The sequence below is a fragment of the Halichoerus grypus genome, chromosome 9, assembly GCF_964656455.1.
Source record: "Halichoerus grypus chromosome 9, mHalGry1.hap1.1, whole genome shotgun sequence".
NCBI lineage: Eukaryota > Metazoa > Chordata > Mammalia > Carnivora > Phocidae > Halichoerus > Halichoerus grypus.
In genome coordinates, this window is record NC_135720.1 from 82,230,979 (window position 1) to 82,252,867 (window position 21,889).

General features: G+C 40.5%; 1 protein-coding gene across 4 annotated transcripts in view; it reads right to left on the reverse strand.

Moving 5' to 3' along the window:
* Positions 1-21,889, reverse strand: part of KCNQ5 (potassium voltage-gated channel subfamily Q member 5) — a 501,939-nt gene that overhangs the window by 125,087 nt on the left and 354,963 nt on the right. For all 4 annotated transcript variants that reach the window (XM_036101214.2, XM_036101205.2, XM_078055100.1 and 1 more), the window contains one exon: positions 6,580-6,706. In XM_036101214.2, coding sequence (XP_035957107.1) covers positions 6,580-6,706 — 127 coding nt within the window. The remainder of the gene's footprint in view (positions 1-6,579; positions 6,707-21,889) is intronic.

Sequence of the window (21,889 nt, forward strand, 5' to 3'; positions counted from 1 at the left end):
TAGTACAATATATCAGAGTGCCCTAGTGAAATTTATAGAAGGTGTGGGAAATAATCTTTAGCTATTCATTTCCATCTAAGGGCATTGTCTATATGGTCATATCATATCAGCTAATCAAGCTACTTTATAAGTTCAAATTTTGTACTAAGTCAACAATTATCTGTTTAGACAAGTCTCTCTATAGTTTATAACATTAACAAACAGTAGAAGGCATTTCTGGGAGTAATATCACTTCTCTGGAGGTATCTCCAACTAGGAAAGACCCAGAGAACTTTATGATAACATTGCTCAAGAAAGTAAACAATCTTATACAAGGCAACTGAGTCTATTTTAGAGCCCCATTTCCTTTTTAGGTTAGAAAGCTGCAATAGATAACCTGATTTAGTTGACATAATAAGGCTGATATATAAGGCCGATACTGCAATTAATATTTTGTAAAGTCTGGCTTCTCATTCAAAGGTCTTGGATTACTAATGATGAACATGAAAGTATCAGATTCTTTGTAAGTTTGTTAAGTTTCAATTAAATTTAATTTTAAAATACGAATAAACAATAAGGGCAATCTTCTTACAGTTGGGTAGTATGGTACAATGGGAAACAGTAACCTGGTCATTGTCCTGGGTTTCTGGCACATACTTCCTAAAACCCTTGAATCCCTGGAGTGGTAAGTGGTAAGTGGTAATCTTTTTATGCTAATGAGATGACTGGCACCTGGGAGTCCCTAGACAACTTCAGGATGATATCTGGTTACCAGAAAGACCAAGGCATGATTAGAGAGTTGGAACTTTCAGCCCTACCCCCAGACACTGGGGAAGGGAACAGGGCCTAGAGACTGAATTCAGTGACTAATAGCCAATGATTTAATTAATTTTGTCTATGTAATGGAATCTCCATGAAAATCTCTAAACCATGGGGTTCAGAGATCTTCCAGATTGGTGAACATGCCAAGGTGTTGGGAGGGTGGCATGCACTGAGAGGTTATGAAAGCTCCATGTTAGCCCTTCCTTTACCTCAAGTACCTTACCCTTATGCATCTCTTCCACTTGGCTGTTCTTGAGTTGTATCTTTTATAATAAATTGATAATAGTAAGCAAAACACTTTCCTGAATTCTGGGAGTCATTCTAGTGAATTATTGAACCTGAGGTGGGGCAGGGTTATGGGAACCCCTAGATGTGTAGTCAGCCTAGCAGAAGTGAGTGTAGCCTGGCCTCTGAAGTCAGGGGTTGGGAGAGTGTCTTGTGGGACTGTCCTTCACCTGTGGGGGTGTGTGCTAATTCCAGGTAGTTAGCATCAGAATTCTATTGAATGGTTGAACACAAAGTTAGGTGAATCTTGGTTCTTTAACCTACTATATTTCTTTTTTTTCTTAAAATTTTATTTATTTATTTGAGAGAGTGAGAGAGTGAGCAAGAGAGCACAAGCAGAGGGAGCAGCAGGAGGAGAGGGAGAAGCAGGTTCCCCATTGAGCAGGGAGCCTGACGCAGGACTCAATCCTAGGAAGCTCGATCCCAGGACCCTGGGATCATGACCTCAGCTGAAGGCAGATGCTTAACTGAACCACTCAGGCGCCCCTCACCTACTATATTCTTAACATTGAACAAGTTTCTTTTTTTTTTTTAAGATTTTATTTATTTATTTGACAGAGAGAGAGACAGCGAGAGAGGGAACACAAGCAGGGGGAGTGGGAGAGGGAGAAGCAGGCTCCCCGCTGAGCAGGGAGCCCGATGTGGGGCTTGATCCCAGGACCCTGGGACCATGACCTGAGCCGAAGGCAGACACTTAATGACTGAGCCACCCAGGAGCCCCCATTGAACAACTTTCTTAAGCCCAGTCTTACTTCATCATTTATGAAATAGGATATTATAATACCTATGTAGGATTAAATAAGGCAATATTTATAGAGTGCTTACAGCAGCACCTAGCATATAGCAAGTCTCAATATCAGCTATTAACTAGAAGGACGGAAGTGACTTTAGTGTTCTGTGATCCATTAATCCAACGGGGTTTAATTATTCTCAGATAGTCCAACCAATCACATGGAAGGAATCTATAAGCACTGAAGAAGTCTGAACGCTTAGAAGTAAAGAGTGGTAGCAGAAGAGTAAATGACCCTCAGAAAATCATCTGAGAGAAAAGAATTTCTACTAAACGAGAGGAGAGATTGGAAGATAAGGAAAATGATGTGATTCAAGAGCATGTCTTGGGGCGCCTGGGTGGCTCAGTTGGTTAAGCGACTGCCTTCGGTTCAGGTCATGATCCTGGAGTCCCGGGATCGAATCCCACATCGGGCTCCCTGCTCAGTGGGGAGTCTGCTTCTCCCTCCGACCCTCTTCTCTCTCATGCTCTCTGTCTCTCATTCTCTCTCTCTCAAATAAATAAATAAAATCTTAAAAAAAAAAAAAAAAGACCATGTCTCTTAGAACAAAAGATGGGGAAGGCAGAGAAATGGAAACATGATGTTTCAAATCTTCACTTTAGAAGCCAGTGGCAGTTCAGGGAATCTCTGATATAATTTCTGAACACATTAGTGGCTTCACTGCCTTTTAATAAGATGAACTTACAGATATATTAGAGTGGCCTTGGCTGTGTGGTTGGTTTTAATAAGGGCTTCGATTTGGTTTTAGCCAAAGCAGAAGTTGGTTATTTTTTTCTCATTAAAAAAATACACTCACTGGCATTTTCCTGAGTGACTATTATCTCATGTCAAAAGCATATATGCTCAACTCATGGGGGAAACATCTATGCTGCGCTTTGCCTCTTTTGTCCTCTTATGGAAAGATTACACTGAAGGAAAACCGTTAAAATGGGAAGAAGAAATCAACTTATATTTAGCATCAAATACAGATCCAAGATTAATAACAGGCTGATTTTTTCTGCTTCCCTGAGACACACACTGCAAGACCGAGAAATATGGTTCTGTTATATCTATCTTTAGAAAGAGTCACCAGGGAATCCAAAAAAGCCACTGTTAGAAGTAATTTGTTGGCTTCCTGACACATAGGGCTCATTATCGTGATCTATGTACCAGCCTTTGGTACTATTTGCAATTTTCAGGGAGGTCATTAATGAAAGCTAAGAAAAAGAATGACTATGAAATCAGTCTTGGAGTTTATTCCACACATTCTCGATGCTGAGGTTATTCAGTGAGTGGTGTTGGAATGTAGAGAAATCATAAAGCAGCCAGTCCAGATAAGTGAAGGGCAGCTTGGGTCGTCAACCCCAAAATATACTTGACTCTCCAAATTGCTAATGCAGTGATTATTGCCCATGGCTGTAGACATGTCACTTCAAAAGAGCCTTCAAGGAGAGATGTAAATTGAACTCACAGGTAATAAGGAAGAATTCTGTAATTCAAGATAAAGTTTTACCAGTTTTCAAAGCGAATTCCCAAAACCAAGCAGAGATAAATCAATATAGTAATGAAAGAAAGCACCTAATTAAAAAAAAAAAAAAACTGAATAAATTTTTTCCCCTTAAGTTAAAGTTGTTTAAAATATGCTGTCCAAACACAAGTATATGATGATTTTGTAATTTAAAATGCTCCTTGTTCTGGCTAGAATGCAGGGCTAGAGAGGGTAAGTAGTTCAGGAGCGGGGAGTTCTAGTCTTGGGGACTTAGCCCGTGGGGCCTCTAGCAGCTTGTGTCCACAAAGGAGGACTCCAATTCTATATGAGGCTCGCTACCTGACCAGTGCAGTAGCTTTGGTCTGTTTCCAGCTGGAAAGAACAACATGGATGTGCCCACAGAAAGCATTTCCCACGTCGAAGAACAGCTAGGCTACCACTGTCTTTTCTGTATCCTTTTCCTGAATGCTCAAAATTGCTGAAAACATTTGGGTGTGTATTTGGCATGTGCAGAGTAATCAGATCTTACAAATACAGGGAGCCTTGAGAGATCAGCTACATTTGCAAACTCGGAACAGTCTTCACAGATAGATGAGAGACACGCTCTTTCCCTTTTTTTTCATTTTGCCACAATTAGGTTGAAGAAGGGAATTACAGGGTTCACTTTACATTGCACTCTATCATTGTACCACTGGCATCAATCATTTTTATGGACCTATTAAACAGGCCTAGAATGGGTTTCCACAGTCACCTGCTACAGCCTGCTGCCTTCAGGCAGATGACATTTGGTTCCTCGGTGTAGCTTAAATTTTACTGACTTCATAGTGAAGAGCCCCATCTGAACATGCTCCACCATTACATCAATTCAGCTGGACCGCGATAGGTCCAAAGGGGATGAAGATTACAGATATCCTAACATCATTTTTGGAACCATATATTCTACCAGGACCACAAGGATCTGAGACAGGAAGAGAACAATGAAGGGACTAAGGTGTGCTGGAGGTATCCATAGCTGAAAACTGCTATCAAAAGGCAGCAGGCTTCTGCGAAAGAACTGTCTTTTTAGCTCGGAGGCCAGAAATACGTTGGCATTGCCACTGGAATTGGAACAAAGCCAATTTTTAATTGGTTTTAAAATCTCAAATGGAACATTCCTGCAGTCATCCATGAACCGACCTCATCCTGTAGAAGCTGAGTGAATCTTGGCCAACCATCTGCCTTGTGAATTGTTCTGTTTGGGCCCCTTATAGGACAGAAAGTACTTGTGCAATAGTTTCACATGAGGTTAAAGTCCTTCAGGGTGTCTCTGGAGCAGAGAATTCAAAAAGAGAAAACGGTCTCCAGAGAGAAAAATCAAATGCCTTCACTGATATGCCTTGGGGCTGGGTGAACCTGCAAGGCTGGGAGTTAACTACCTTCTCTCCTCCTAGCACAGTGGTTTCCAAAAAGGACTAAAACCTATTCTTACAGAAAACAGGCAGCTGGACAAACAGACTGCATTAGTACTTCAAGATAGGCTTAACTCAGAATTTTACTAGATTCACCATTGTAGCTCCAGGGCTTCACACACAGCCACATCTCCGTAAGGTTTGGTTGAATGAACGGTGACACTTTCGAAACGTGCCTACGCTGAAATTAACTCAGCGGCAGAGAGTGTGTGGGGAGCCCACCTTTTCTCCCATCCCCAGGACAGTGCTCCACCCTACACAGCAAGGATGGAATGAAGGATTCTTCTCAACAGTGCCCAGGGATGAGCACTTTCTCCAAGTCCTTCTTAAGTCCACCCTGTGATTATCACAGGGCACAGGGGGAAAGGAGGAAACGAAGAAGACTAATCGGCAATTCCTGACACCGCAAATGAAATGGAAAACCGGCTGTTGATGAAGATAGTCTAGACAAGCTCATAAATAAAAACATACTTCCTCAGATGAGAAGTAGTTGAAATAAGTAAGCCTCACCAAGAACTTTCAACATTTGGATTTGAATGACTGTCAAAGAAATCGGAAAAAAAATGAGCAAGAAAACCAAATGTAACTTTTATAAAACAACAACAACAACAACAGCTTTTATCTCTAGGTTTTTTTTTTTTTCCCCCAAAAGAAGAACATTCTATTTTTAAAAGATAGGCTATATTCTTCAAAAATGTTAATGTCCTACAAGACAAAGAAAGCCTGAGGAGCGGTTCTAGATGGGAGGACACTAGAGTGACAGGACAGCTCAGCGGTGCTGCGAAGGACAGTATTAGGTCAACTGATACAACTGGAATGCAATCAGCGCATTAGGTGAAGTACCGTATGAATGTTCAGCTTAGGGAAGGTCATGTAATAGAACAGCCTTATTCTTAGGAAATCCACACTGAAATATTTAGGGGTAAAGGGCTATGAGGTACGTAATTTCCTTAAAAAAATAATTAATTAATTTGAAAATTGAGATAGAATTGGGTCGGTTTTCAATTTTACGGTAGACTTTTAAATATATTACTGGGAGATGCCAGGTCTTAAGTCCAGAATGCTGTATGGCATCGTCATTAAATGTAAAATTTCAGGCTGGTCCCCAGGGGATGGAATCCCTCCGAAGCTGCAGCAGCCAGAGAGCCGCAGGGAAGTGGTATTCACTCGGGGGCCGCCTACAGGTACCCATGCAGAAAGGAAGCCACACTTGTAATCATTCTTTTTTTTTTTTTTTTTTAAAGATTTTATTTATTTATTTGACAGAGAGAACAAGGGAGCACAAGCAGGGGGAGCAGGAGAGGGAGAGGGAAGCAGGCTCCCCGCCGAGCAGGGAGCCCGATGCGGGGCTCGATCCCAGGACCCTGAGATCGTGACCTGAGCCGCCCCACTTGTAATCATTCTTGAGGCATGGTGACCGGTATGCTTCATCAGGGCCATACATTTCTGTATAACTTAATTTGACACAAGTGGATATTCTAGAGCCAGACCGTCTGGCTCAAACTCCCAGCTCCACCACTTTCTACACGTATGACTTTCAGAAACTTACTTCACGGCTCTTTGCCTCAGTTTCCTCATTTGTAAAGTGGGGATTAAAAAAAAATACTTACCTCATAGTATTATGGTGAGGATTAAATGAGTCAACACTTTTAAAACACAAAAGTGCCTGGACCCTGGTAAATATTCCAGGAATGTTATCTTTTAATATTGATTAAATATTCCAATAGAGGAGACAAGAAAAAAGGACGTAGTGCCATAAATCCATATCTAGGACTTCGATATTCACCTATAACACAGAAGGGCTTTCGCGCAAATCTCAGTCTTCCTTGCCATCCTCTATACCGACAACAGCAACCTGCAGACCAGATTCGAATGATGAACTCCAAACCAAAGACGACAATCATCACGAACTCCTAAAATATGAAATAACACATGTTAGAGAGAGGCATTACGGAGCAAACCACAGCGAGAAGCTCCTGGGCATTTCTGGACACTCAGGCACTTCATCTAAAATACAGTTGTTAGTGCCCCGAGTTCACATCCCCTCTTCTTCAAAGCAAACTAACCCTGGGGGCACACATGAACCTCACATTGTCTGCATTTCCCAGCACGGAATGCTATTCCTATTCAAGTCCCTAACACTGTACGAATTTAGGAGTCAGTTTTAATCCTAAATGTGCAGGCTGAATTACAGCTCTGCCTTGTTTGGAATATACAGTGTAACTGACTTCAGCTACCCGGTAAAACATGTGAAATATTTGAAATGAAGGAGGGGACCCTGAAAACACAGCTTTCACTTTTACAAAAAAACAGACTTTCATTTTGCTGCAAGAAGGGATATAATCCTTATGTCCTTAAGAGTCGTTCTTAGAGAAAAAGAAGTAAACATGTGGAAGTCTACTGAGTTCTTTTGTTATGGTGTCAAAATCTTATAAGACAGAAAGTTTCAAAAGAATTATTGTGTGTGTGACACATAGATTCTTTGCCTGAAATGAGACCCTGAATCTTCCAGATCTGAAGCTTGTTAATTCTTATGCTGTCTTTTGGTGAGAGATACCCAGAATGTAACACTTGCTCCAGCAAAATGACTGAGATTATTTAGGAGTAGTGGTGAATGAACCCTGGGGGAAGGCCAACTCACATGGCTCACTAAGTAGCAGGTCACAGAATGAGAAACCAAATGGAATTGTAAGAATAAAGCATCTCTGGGGCAAGCGTGTCATAGTCACCTTGTTGTCCCTTTAGAGGGACAGGCACTGAGTTTATCGAAATTTATTTTACTTTAAAAGATAATTCCCTTTCTGGTCTTTAAACAAGGGTCGACTTAGCATTTATAACGCATAACAATGTGTGTTAATTGATTTTTATCATAATTAATTAATTATAAAAGGGATACATGGTCTTTATCAAAACATTCAAACATCACAGAAATATAGAGCATAGAAAGTAAAGATCCTAATCTCCCACCCCACAGCCCAAGATAAAAACTGTTATCAAATTTAGAAAAATGGCATTTTTGTTGCAAGTTTCAGGCAAATGTCTCTCTCTTCAGTTAGCACATGTGATAATATGTTGCACTTTTGCAGAGCCCAATAGAGATAGATCATTCTATCCTGTTATTTTGCACTAAGTAACCCACAAATATTTCTCATGATGAAAAATAAATCTCCAATGTCATCGCTGCTTACTTACAGGGACTTAAAACTACCTATGGAATAAATCCCCAAAGATGACTTTATGGCCAGATAACCAAAACTATGGTCAACATAAACTCATTAACGGTGTGAGGGTTTCGTTTTATTTTGGCTTTGCTTTGCTTTTGAGTCTCTATCTAGGTAGTTGAGTCTATTCATTCATTAAGGTGGCCAAAGTTGCCAGACCACCTGTATTCAATCCAGCACGCCTTTCCACACAGAGAAAACATGGCCTAAGATGCCCATGTAGCTGCCTGTGTCCAATCTAGTTTCATGGCAGGTCCACTTTTTTATCCCTGCCTCTAACTCCTACTTGTGCCAAGAAGTTCAGCACGCCACTGGTGAGAGGTCTTATTCTAAGGGACACCCAAGAGCTTGAGCAACTAGCACATCATCCAATGGTTTTTCTTCTTCATAGGAACAGATGACACCAATAGATGCATGGCCATTATCCTGAAGTGAGGCAGGCCACCACTGTACCATTTCTATGTTGCACTGAGGCAGGACAGATTACACCTACAAATTCTTTACTCAGGGCCCCTTGTTCAGGAATATTGCTTGCTGCCTTTTTTTTTTTCCTGAAGTGTTAGGGGGAAATATCCTTCATTTCCAAATAAAGCAAGAGGAAGTTGTAATTGGATTTTACCACAGGGTCACAATTTCTGCCTTGGGGAAAGTATACTAGGGTCAGAATTCTCTCCTTACTAGACCGTTACTTGGTGTTCTCTACAAGGGCTAAAACTATTTTTTAAAGATTTATTTATTTATTTGAGAGAGAGACAGTGTGCACGCACAAGCAGGGGGAGGAACAGGGGGAGCAGGAGAGGGTCTCAAGCAGATTCTGCTGAGTGTGGAGCCTGCTGCAGAATTGGTCTCACCACCTTGAGATCACGACCCTGAGATCATGACCTCAGCAGAAACCAAGAGTTGGACACTTAACCAACTGAGCCACCCAGGCGTGCCTAAGGGATAAAATTTCTTGGGTAAGCAGCAATGGAGATGAGAATTCAGCAGATGACTATGGGACATTTCTTTCGGGCCTGGAGCTGCAGGCTGTGGGGGATGTGATAGGGAACAAAGGTATGAAAACCACTTTGACCAAATTCTGTCTATTGGTTCCTAAAATATTCACTTTATTTCAGTTATAAGGAACAAAATGCTATTGAGTCAGAGAAGGGAGAGCATCCCAAATCTCACAGGTAGGGAATAGATTCGTCACCATGCTGTGTATTAGATCTCTAGAACTTATTCATCTTGCATGACTAAAACTTTGTATCCTTTGACCAACATCTCCCCTTTTCCCCTATCCCTCCAGTTCCTGGCAATCACCTGCTTTTATGAGTTTGACTTCCTTAGATTCCACATATAAGTGAGATGACACAGTATTTGTCTTTCTGTGTGTGATTTACTTTACTTAGCATGATATCCTCCAAGTTCATCCATGTTATTGCAAGAGGTAGGGTTTCTTTTTTTTTTAAAGGCTGAATAATATTCCATCGTATATGTATATACCACATTTCCTTTATCCATCTGTCCACTAATGGACACTTAGGTTGTTTCCATATCATGGCTATTGTGAATAATGCTGCAATTAATATGGGAATGCAGGTATCTCTTCAAAATCCTGACTTCATTTCCTCTGAATATATATATATGCCCAGAAGTGGGCTTGCTGGATCATATGGTAGTTCTATTTTTAATTTTTGGAGGAACCTCCATACTGTTTTCCATAGTGGCTGCACCAATTTACATTCCCACCAACAAGGTATAGGGCTCCATTTTCTCCACATCTTTGCCAATACTTGCTATCTTTTGTCTATTTGATAATAGCTGTTCTTACAGGTGTTAAGTAATAGCTCATTGTGGTTTTAATCATCAGCATTTCCCAGACAATTAGTGATGCTGAATGCCTTTTCATATACCTGTTGGCCATTTTCATGTTTTCTTTTGAGAAATATCTATTCAGGTCCTTTGCCCATTTTTTTAGATCAGGTTATTTGGGTTTTTGGGTGTTTTTTTTTTTGTTTTTGTTTTTTCCTATCCAGTTATAGAAGTTCCTTATATATTTGGATATTAACTCCTTATCAGATGTTTGGTGTGCAAATGTTTCTTCCCATTCTGGAGGCTGTCTCTGCACTCTGTTGATGATTTCCTTTGCTATACAAAAGCTTTTTAGTTTGATGCAATCCTACCTGTCTATTTTTGCTTTTGTTGTCTGTGATTTGAGGGTAGTGTCCGAAAAGTCACTGCACAGACTAATGTCAAGAAGCTCTTTTTCTATGTTTTCTTCTAGCAGTTTTATAGCTTCAGGCCTTACATTTAAGTCTTTCATTAATTTTGAGTTGATTTTTATGTATGCTGTGAGAAAAGGGTCCAATTTCATTCTTCTGCATGTGAATATCCAGTTTTCCCACTCATGGTAAAAACTCTCAGCAAGTTAGGAATAGAGGTTTATTATCTCAATTTGATAAAGAGCATCTACAAAAAAACCTACAGCTAATGTCATACTTAATGGTGGAAGACTGAATGCTTTCCCCTAAAATCAAGAACAAGGCAAGATGTTAGTTTCATCTCTCTTATTCAACATAGTTAAATAATACAGTCACTGCAGTAAGGTAAGTAAAAGAAATAAAAGAAATAAAAGGCATACACACTGGAAAGACAGACACAAAACAGTCTCTATTTGCAGATGACATGATTGTCTCCAGAGAAAATTGCAAGGCATCGTCAAAAAATGCTTAGAACTCATAAGTGAGTTCAGTAAGGTTGCAAGATTTAAGATCAACATACAAAAATCAATCACATTTCTGTATACTAACAATGAGGATGTGGAAACCAAAATTAAAAGCACAATATTATTTATAACCACTCCAAAGAAAATAAAATGTTTAGCTATACACTTAATAAAACATGTAGAGGATATGCATGCTGGAAATTACAAACTTTTGATGACAGAAATCAGAAAAGACCTAAATAAATGGAAATACCATGTTCATGAATTGGAAGACTCAACATAATAAAGATATCAACTTTGTATAAGTTGATCTATAGGTTAATGAAATTTTTATCAAAATCCCAGCAAGCTTAATTGCTGGCTTCCTTGCTTTATTTATTTATTTTAGAGAAAGAGAGAGAGTGTGTGTGTGCATGCGAGTGGGGGGAGACACAGACGGGGAGGGACAAGGAGAGAGAATCTGAAGCAGACTCCCTGCAGAGCGCAGATCCCCATGTGGGGCTCTATCTCAGGACCCTGATATCATGACCTGAGCTGATGAATAAGCATGTGAAAAGATATTCAACATCATTAGTCATATGGGAAATGCAAATTAAAACCACATGAGATAACACTATACACCTATCAGAATGGCAAAAATAAAAAATTGTATCCACACAAAATGGTGGGGAGAATGCAGAGAAACTGGATCACTCATGCATTACTGGTACAGTACAAATTGTTTCTAGAAGAAAACAATTTGATAGTTTCCTGTAAAATTAAACATGTAGTTACTATAAGACTCAGCAACTGTACTCTTGGGCATTCATGCCAGAGAAATAAAAAACTTATGTTTATACAAAAACTGGTACATGAATGTTCACAGTGGATTTATTCGTAATGACCCAAACCTGAAAACAGTTCAGATGTCCACACCGTGTGAATGGTTAATCAAGCTGTGGTACATCCACATCATGGACTACAACTCAACAAGAAAGATAAATGAACTATGATACACATAGCAACTTGGATGAATCTCTAGGGAATTACGCTGAGTACATAACGTTTTTGAAATGAAAAAAATTTAGAAATGCAGAGAAGATTACTGGTTGCGAGAAGTCAGGGATGGGGGGAGAGGTGGAAAGGAGGATATGAGTATAGTTATTCAAGGACAACTTGACAGGTCCTTGTGGTGATGGAGTTGTTTGATGTCTTGAATTTTGTCTTGACATGACCCTCTACATACATGTGATAAATTTATAGAACTGAATACCCACATACAAATACCCCAAGGAAAACTGGGAAAATCTGAATAAGATCTGTGGATTGTATCAATATTATTATCCTGTTTGTGATACTATAGTTTTCCAAAATTTTATCATTTGGGGAAACTAGGTAAAGTGTATGTAGGATATCTCTGTCTTATTTCTTATAACTGAATGTGAATCAACAATTATTTCAAAAAAAAATTTTCAGTGAAAAAAAAAAGCTATCACCCATCATCTAACCAATGGGTAGACTCAGAAGAGGAAATGTGTTCCTCTTCAAATTGAGATACTAGATATGATCTTACTGTGTTTTGGTTTAATGGTACTCTCTAAATGACCCTTTGGATGGAGCCTCATTTTATTTTCAAATGACTTAAAAATAAAACATCTGTTATGCTCAGTAGAAATGATTTAGATTAGGGATGGGTCTTCTGATCTTTGTTGGACCAGCCATGCAACAGGTTCTGGTGCCTTTGCTACTATACCTCAGGATAAATCAGTTCATTTTCTCTCACTTGTTTTTAATTGCAATAAAATGTCCATTATTTACTCAAATGGTTGCTGAAGACATTAGCGAATAATTATTGGAGTACTTGACCTAGTTGGAGGGAAGCTGTTATGTAAAGCTGGTGTTATTAACAATGGTTCTGTCCTTCTTTACTGAAGCTTCTAAAAGCTTGGCTTTGACAGCTCTCTATAGAACAAAAGGCAATGTTTATGATTTTTATCAACTGTCTTGAAGAAGTTATAGTATTTCCTCATTTTTACTCACAGAATTTTGGTAAAACACAGAATACCTTTCCTATTCTTCTTAAAGACTAAGAAAATTGCATATAGAAATTAAGAAACCCAACAGGCTGTGGTAGAGCTAGTCCTAGGTTCTATCTAGAATATTTATTGAGAACATTAACCTAGCACTAACTCTCTTTTCTAGATAGTAAGGAAGAATCTTTATATCTCCCACCAGAGAACTGTGATGGTATTTCATTAATATAGATGACTTTGCTGTACAATTCAAGATTTAAATTCTGTTCTTGCAGCTACTTTATTTTTGAGTTACTGAAAATGGTTTTGGGTACAGACTGATTGATTTTTTTTTTTTTTACAAACTCACAATGCCTAACAGCTCATGTTCTAATTGTTTTCTCATTAATTAATAGCACTGTTCATTAAAACACTGTGACCTTTGTTTAATCTACAAGCTGTCTGCTGTGACCATTAGTTTTTTCTGGTTTTATGCCATCAAATGGCATTTTTGTGAAGATGAAATGCCAACATTATAAACCCCATGACATTTGCACCAATTCTTGAAGAGCTGTGGCTAATTAGACACACAAAATTGGAAATACTGTCTTTATTAAGAATATCAACATAATCAATTTCTAGCTATTTTTGCTCCTTTGTGTGTGTGTGTGTATACTTCAAGTAACATAGGGCTAGCAGGCCAGCATGCCTCCTCGCATAATCCCTGGAGGGAAAGGATCTGTGACGTAAACTGAGTCATAAATTTTAAAGAAAGGCATCAGTCAGAAGGGCTGCAGTTATAATTCTTTGTAATTTGGAAAATTCCACTAGCATAGTAAATATTAAGGGAATGAAATTAAGATCTAGAAATCGTTCCACATTTAAATCAGAATGTGGAAATAAATACACAAAAGCAAGCCATCTTTTGGATATTTGTCTCTTCCTAGAACAGAAAAGACCCTAAACACAAGCTTACTGACTATTACTTAGCGGCCACTACATGCATCTGTCGTCAATCTAACTTTCTTTCACATTTCTTCTTACTTTTTAGGGTGGCACATTAACTATTAGTGTATTTTGGAAGAGAATTGGAGAGAATGAATGTATCTTCCAATGGGACTGATTTGACTTGGAGTTGAAGACATGTCAATACCTTCAGGATTACACTTGCATCTAGGGAGGGGAGTGATGAGAATATGACAGAACTTTACTAAGTTGCTTAGTGGATACTGAGTGGGGGTGTGCAGAGAAAGTGGACATTGCACTAGAAGTAGGGTAGGGATGGGGAGATCAGAACAAGGTGTGAAGGGGCATCGATGCTTCCTGCCTTTGGAAACAGTGATTGAGATGGTTTTGAAAGCCAGTATCTGGGGCTGGCATTTTTGCCTGGGAGGCTTAGGAAGATACTAATAGATGAATCTTTTTCAGGAGCACCAGGAAAACTCAGTGCCTCCTAAGGTCTTCCCTTTTCTGGTTGGTTGATTCCTGAAACTTGTCTAGCAATAATTTATCTTTTCAAATTTTTCATACTTGTTGAAATGCAAATCTCCCTCTGAAAAGTAATTCATTAACCATATTTATATGCAATGTTCACTTTTTAAAAAGATTTTATTTTTTTTAGATTTTATTTATTTATTTATTTATAGATTTTATTTATTTATTTGACAGAGAGAGACACAGCGAGAGAGGGAACACAAGCAGGGGGAGTGGGAGAGGGAGAAGCAGGCCTCCCGCTGAGCGGGGAGCCCGATGCGGGGCTCGATCCCAGGACCCTGGGATCATGACCTGAGTGGAAGGCAGACGCTTAAAGACTGAGCCACCCAGGTGCCCTAGATTTTATTTTTTTTTTTAAGTAATCTCTGCACCCAACATGGGGCTTAAACTGAGGACCCTGAAATCAAGAGTCACATGCTCCACCGACTGAGCCAACCGGGCGCCCCTGCAATGTTCATTTGTCCCAGAGGATTTTCAGTAGGGCTTACAGAAGGGAGTAGTTTGGAATTGTCTCATCCCAAATGACTGATTTATACTTTATTACCAAAGAAGACCAGGGGCAGGTTTGTATCAGGTGTTGAGGCCACAAGTTGAGAACATATAGGCCAGGGATAGGAAGTGGGTGCCCCCTGGTCGGGGAGAAGAGCAGAGGAAGAGAGGACAAGAGTGAGGAACAGAGGACATTCCTCATTTCCCCCCAGTTCAGCCTCGCAATGGTCCTATGCACCCTAGTTGCTAGGTGAGATGCCATGATGAGGATGTCTGCTCTCTTGTAGCGACTTCAGACACTTCGGTATATGTTGGTTGCTGTCAAGTGCTAGAATGCCTGCCTGGTATGAGGGAGCCATCCAGGTGACCCCTTCTGTGTTCGTGTTTTGTGCTCTTTTTTTTTTTTTTTTTAAAGATTTTATTTATTTATTTGAGAGAGAGAATGAGAGACAGAGAGCATGAGAGGGAAGAGGGTCAGAGGGAGAAGCAGACCCCCCGCTGAGCAGGGAGCCCGACGTGGGACTCGATCCCGGGACTCCAGGATCATGACCTGAGCCGAAGGCAGTTGCTTAACCAACTGAGCCACCCAGGCGCCCCGTGTTTTGTGCTCTTAAAGTCACATCCACATCAGGGCAAAGCGGGGATTAGGCGTTCCGCTCCACCTGCCACATTGTGGGTTGGGGAATTCTGTCCTTGGTACAGAGCCCATAGTGGTGCTCTCTGCTAAGGTGCCCAAGTTGGCGGTAGGGCTTCCCTCACATTCTCCCCTTCTCTCCCTTGGGAACAGAAAGCAGGCTCACTGAGTTCTTTTTTGGTTCCCCACCCCAAACCAAATTAAACCTTACTGGGTTTGAGATTTATATATGGGTGTGTCTACATACAGCCACATGTATATGTAGCCTGGATCAGAACTAAACCTCTGAATCATGCAAGCTAGAAAAATTGAAAACAGTTTGCTGCACCTTGAACTGAACCCAGATAATCATTCTGCTATGGTTTTCCAAAAAAAAAAAAAAAAAAATCACAAATGAACCTGTTAAAATTGGAACTGAAGCTAAAAGCTCTGAATCTGATCAAAACAGGAACACCAAGAGAGTCTCCAAAATGAATGAAATCAAACCAAGTTTTCATTTGATTTGAATTGCTGATTTGTCCATTTCCCATTATCTTATAGGCTTTTCTTTCTCTTGGGAACTGTATGAGCTTGCCCCCAAACAGTAAGTAACAATTTATTCCCTGCACCCTCCCCCTGCCTAAGTAACAATTTAAAATTCACGTTGCTACCAGAAATAAAATTAGCCCATTCTATTGGTTTTATAATATGAAAATATGCAAAGGCAATGGGTTTTTCTTATAAAAATTTAAAACACTTATAAAAATTTAAATAAAATTCCCTAAAACAAACAAGTAATATATTTCAGTAAAAAGATATCCCTGGCCTTAAGAAATTGGTACATATCAGCCAAGTTGATCATAGAGCAAATCTTATCTTTTCCTGTTGGTGAAATTAGTTTTGCAGGTTGTGGTGAACACCTGTGACAAGACAAGTGTTAGGATAGTTGTAATGGACTGAATGTTTGCTTCCCTCCAAAATTCAGATGCTGAAGCCTCAGCCCCCAATGTGATGGTATTTGGAGATAGGCCCTTGGGAAGTAATTAGGTTTAGATTAAGTCATGAAGGTGGTGCTCTGTGATGGGGATTAGTGTCCTTATAAGAAAAGGAAGAAAGACAGAGCTGCTCACAGGCTCCCGCACTCCTCCCCCCACCCCATTATGGGGACACAGAGAGAAGGCAGTTGTCTGCAAGCCAGGAAGAGGACCCTCATTGGGGAGTAAAATCAATCATCACCTTGATCTTGGACTTGTAGCTTCCAGAACTGTGAGACAGAAACATTTGTTGCTTAAGCCTCCCAGTCTACGTATTTTGTTGTAACAGCCCAAGCAGACTGAGACAAATGGCTTTTGTGCTACCAAGAGGCTGAGAGTCAGGTCAGGACTGGGCGTGTTCTTGGAGAACCTTCAGAACTTTTTACTTTTCTTACTTGGGAGTTATATTTCTGCCCTTACAGCTACCCTTGTTTGGACCAAAGAAAGTGCTCTGGTACTGAGAAGTCCCTTGATTTTCAGAAAATCTGCACCTTCCTTCTTCTTTTAGGATATTTTCATAGTTTAGTATAACTAACTGTTCTGCAATATTTTTTTTTAAGATTTATTCATTTATTTATTTGACAGAGAGAGAGACAGCAAGAGAGGGAACACAAGCAGGGGGAGTAGGAGAGGGGGGAGTAGGAGAGGGAGAAGCAGGCTACCCGCGGAGCAGGTAGCCCGATGCAGGGCTCGATCCCAGGACCCCGGGATCATGACCTGAGCCAAAGGCAGACGCTTAACAACTGAGCCACCCAGGCGCCCCTGTTCTGCAATATTTCTTTCATTTATAGGTTTTCTGCTTTTCATGAATTCCCTTTACAAATGTATACTGAATACCATAACCATGCAGGATATAGAGACGGGCAATGTGTCTCTCACCCTTGAGTTTATAATCTGTTTGGGACGATGAGCCATGCACACTAGAGAACTCACAAACTGATGTGCAGTAAGTGCTCTCTGAGTGGCGGTTCCTTGAGAAAGTCCTCACTCATTGTGGCAAGTTCTCTATGTAAGCAGGCCCTCACTAAATGTTTGTTGAAGCTTCCTTCAGTTCAAAACTTCAGGTTCAGGGTCCTGGGATGGAGCCCCGCATCGGGCTCCCTGCTTGGTGGGAAGCCTGCTTCTCCCTCTCCCGCTCCCCCTGCTTGTGTTCCTGCTCTCGCTAACTCTCTGTCAAATAAATAAATAAAATCTTTAAAAAAAAAAAAAAAGAAAACAAAAAAACCCCACTTCAGGTTCAGCAAAAACTAATTAGCATGCTGCTTTATCAATTCATTAAGATCAACATTCTGCAAAAGGGCTAGCTAGAAGTAGAAAAATCCGAATAAATTAATTGGCCTATGATTTTTTTTCTAACCTGCCTATTCAGCACTATTACACTAATTGCAATTGGAGAGTGAATGGTTTCTCACTGCAAGACGTCTTGGTGTCTGTGTGTGTCTATTTTGATTAATCGAAGCTACAGAAGAGTAACAGTAATTACCTAATTTCACTCCGATTTATAACACTGAACAATTTTGTTTTCATTTGGGGTCACCTGATGATATCTCTTTCTTTTTACTATCTTACTACAATGATAGGATTTTTTGACATTGGTTAATTAAGAAAGGTTCTTTTTTTTAGGGGCGCCTGGGTGGCTCAGTCGTTAAGCGTCTGCCTTCGGCTCAGGTCATGATCCCAGGGTCCTGGGATCGAGCCCCGCATCGGGCTCTCCGCTCAGCGGGAAGCCTGCTTCTCCCTCTCCCACTCCCCCTGCTTGTGTTCCCTCTCTGGCTGTCTTTCTCTCTGTCAAATAAATAAAAATCTTTAAAAAAAAAAAAAAAAAAAAAAGAAAGGTTCTTTTTTTTAAAAAAATATTTTTATTATCATCAAGAACAAAATAGACCAGAAGTAACCATATGTATTCCAAAGTTTTTAAGCAGGTTTTGCTTATAGAATATCAGTATCCTCTACATAGCAGATATTCTGACTAAATTAAGGACTACGAGGGCCATTATGAACTCAAATGCCATCTTAGCCACTTGGTCCAGCCAAGCACTCTAGGATTTTATTAAATTCCTGACAAAGGGTATCATTGATCTTATTAAGACAGGATTACATCATGAATTGGCAGTGACTAAAACTTAAGCATACATAAGAAAATAGCTGCCATTGTGACCCAGATTCCTGGTAAGAACACTAACATACCTTAGGAAGGACAGAACAATGCACTTTTATGACAATGACTTCAAGTAAGGAGTTTGTACTCAAACTTTCTCAAAAATCCTCCGATAGTTTTTTGAAACCAATTCTAACTACCCTATGCCTGGTGAACTGAAGTTGACCAGACTATCTCTGGTCAATAAAGATAAGAAAGGTTCTCAAGACAGGCTGGGAAAAGACAAAGGCAGTGAGGGACAGTTTGTTCCCTTTACCTGAGTATATTTCAGGTGGAATCCTCAAACATTTTGGGTTTTGGAGAAAGTGGAACATGAGGAAGGAGCCAAAGGGGCTCCTGAAACAGCCAGTGTTTTATTTACTCCGTAACGAGGAAGGCAGAGGCTGTGGGGATGGAGGGTGGAGCTCTGAGGACCTCAACTGTTGAGGTATCCAGTGGGAAAAACACTGCTTGTGGGTAGATTGGGAAAACAGTAGGCATAATCTGGAAGAAACAGAAACCTTTGGGACCATGGCTTTCAGAGGAGGAAGGTAACGGGCAGGGTGGTGGTAGAGTCACACAATCAGAAATCAGTTACTATCTTGTTTTCTTTCCATGTCACCAAGCTATTATGCTGCACTGCAGACCTCCATATGCTGCTGGGAGAAATCCCCACGCTCTCTTGGGTCATCTAACCCACCTTTCTTCTAGGCCTCCTGATAGAACAGGAGTTTTTTAAATTTTATTTTTATTTTTTAGAGAGAGAGAGAAAGTGTGAGCAGTGGTGGGTGAGGGGCAGAGGGAGAAAGAGAGAGAGAATCTTAAGCAGATTCCACACCCAGCACGGAGCCTGACGCAGGGCTCGATCTCACAACCCTGAGATCATGACCTGAGCAGAAATCAAGAGTCGGATGCTTAACCGACCGAACCCCTGAACAGGAGGTATTTTGATTTAAAATAGTCTTGGTTTCCTCCTCCCCTACACATAATTATTTTCCCTTATAAGCATCACAATGCATTTTGTTACCTAACATGCACATTTTCCCCATCACCACAGTATGTGTTATTGGTGTTAGTGTACTCTGTGGTAACAAGAACGATATCCTTTGGTGAGTATTAAGAGGTAGGAAAACACACACCTCACTCTGTGCATACTGCACACCCACTAGCACACACACACTTGTATGTGCACTTGCACAAAAGCTTTCAGAATTGATATTGGGATTCAGTCAACCAAGCTCATGTACAAGAAAAAGAGAGACAAAAATCTAAGAATGCAAATCTATAGGAAACCCTAATAACAAAACATCCCACCACAAATAGAAAATGCGTATCAGGTCTCAGTGCAATCTCTGATAAATGTAAAATGTTAACTATCCCCAAAGTATGTAAATCAGTGGCACTGTAACAATATTCTATTAATAACACTTTCTAAATTGGAGGAAAATTTGAAGTTTTCTGACCTTTCGAACACTTAGATCATAAAGAAAAATCAAATATATGCAAAAGCACTTATTTTAATAGCTTCAATTCTATTAGCCATGGGAATCTTCATGGGAATCTTTCATCCTTTATGAAATCTGTCATGATTTGGGGATATTTATTTGTGTCTCTATTTGTTTCTAGTTATCCATCAAGATCATTCAAGACTAGTCATGCTATAAATCAAGTGTACTCTTAAATTGAGTAAGATGAAGGGCTTATTCACTGATAAACTTGAACAAATTTAATGAGCTCCGCTGCCTGTTGTTCATTTGAACCATTAAACAATAGATTGAGTATGAGTATGTCTTCTACACCTACTGGCTTAAGAAAAAACTGAGATGAGGATAAAACAAGAAAGCTATTTGGGAAATTCCAAGTATTTTAGAACACCAATTTTTAGGATCCCTAAGCATAAGACATAGCACATGGCAAATATTTATCAATTTGATTTAATGGTGAGTTATCCTGACAGCTAAATCCAAGGAGTATTGGAGGTATCCCTTGTTTCTTTCATAACCTATTTCTGTTTTGTGTTATTCACCACGCCATGTCCTGATCTTAATTTTTCTTTTTTCTTTTTTTTAAGATTTTATTTATTTGTCAGAGAAAGAGAGAGAGAGAGAGCACAAGCAGGGGGAGCTGCCGGCAGAGGGAGAAGCAGACTCCCTGTTGAGCAAGGAGTCCAGTGTGGGACTCGATCCCAGGACCCAGGAATCAAGACCTGCGCCGAAGGCAGATGCTTAACCAACAGAGCCACCCAGGCGCCCCTAATTTGTTTTTCTGAAGTTTCTCTCCTGGAGAGAAAATGATTTCTCTTGCTACATCTAGCCTTTATCTCTGAGATGGTTCCTATTGTCCATAAACCATTACTCTTATTTGCCCGTAACAGTATTCGGAATGTAATTTCTGCCAACCGTGTCTGCTCACCTCATCAACATATCTTAATTAATATATCACCGACTTCTTGTCACCCATTATGCACACCTGCCAAACAACCTCTGATCGGCGATGGCCTCCTTCTGAGGGATGAATAGACATCACTTGGACTGATTTGGAAAATTACTTAGTGGAGGAGGGAACTGATCTGTCACAGTCATTTGAAACCCTCCTCTGCTCTCCTGCTCTTTTATTTGGTTGTAGACTTATTCTTACCTGGCAACACGACACTGGATTTGGAGACCATGGTAGTAGCATAATGATATATGAGAGGACTGATTCACAATTTTAGCTAATAAAGCATCCCGCACACAATTTGTGACCAAAGTGGTGGAGATACAGACCCATACATTGACTTTACAGGACATTAACAACAAGTGGGCTCTGAGCAAAGATAGCTGTCTATTCAGAAGGAAGGCTCTGCCCCAGAAAAGAACGCGTTGGAGAAAGTGCGCTCCTCACCATTTCCGAAGCAGCATGGAATGCCTGAATAGATGGAAAGTGATACAGCCGTGTCAGGTTGACCTTTTGTAGAATCCAGACAAAAGAAGTCATGGAGCAAGGTGTGCTGAGAGTAAATTTGCTCAGAGTGGAGGGTGTGGGGAGGCGTTGGGCTGAAGGGAAGAGGAAAAAGCAACCCGCAGAGGTGGATGCTCCTGTGGAAGCAAGGAGGGCTCTGGGATATTTTCTCGGCTGAAAGGGAAACGGCTCTCTCCTCTCTCTTGTCGGTGTCTTCCTTTATCATCCTTGCTTGCCTTCCAGGCTGGTCCATGAAGCCTCCTCAGAGGAAACACTGTCAGGCCCACCTCAAGGTAGCCTGACTGCGGAGCTGTGCGCATCTTGTCAGGGCAGAAGCCCGAACAGTCGCTCTGCAGGTGTGCTTGCGGGGGAGACTTCCTTGCTGTTCCCCTACCTCTCAGCCCCATATCTTGACAGGAAGGGAATAGAACTGTATTAAGGCAAGGATTTCAAACCCCGCCCCCCCCCCC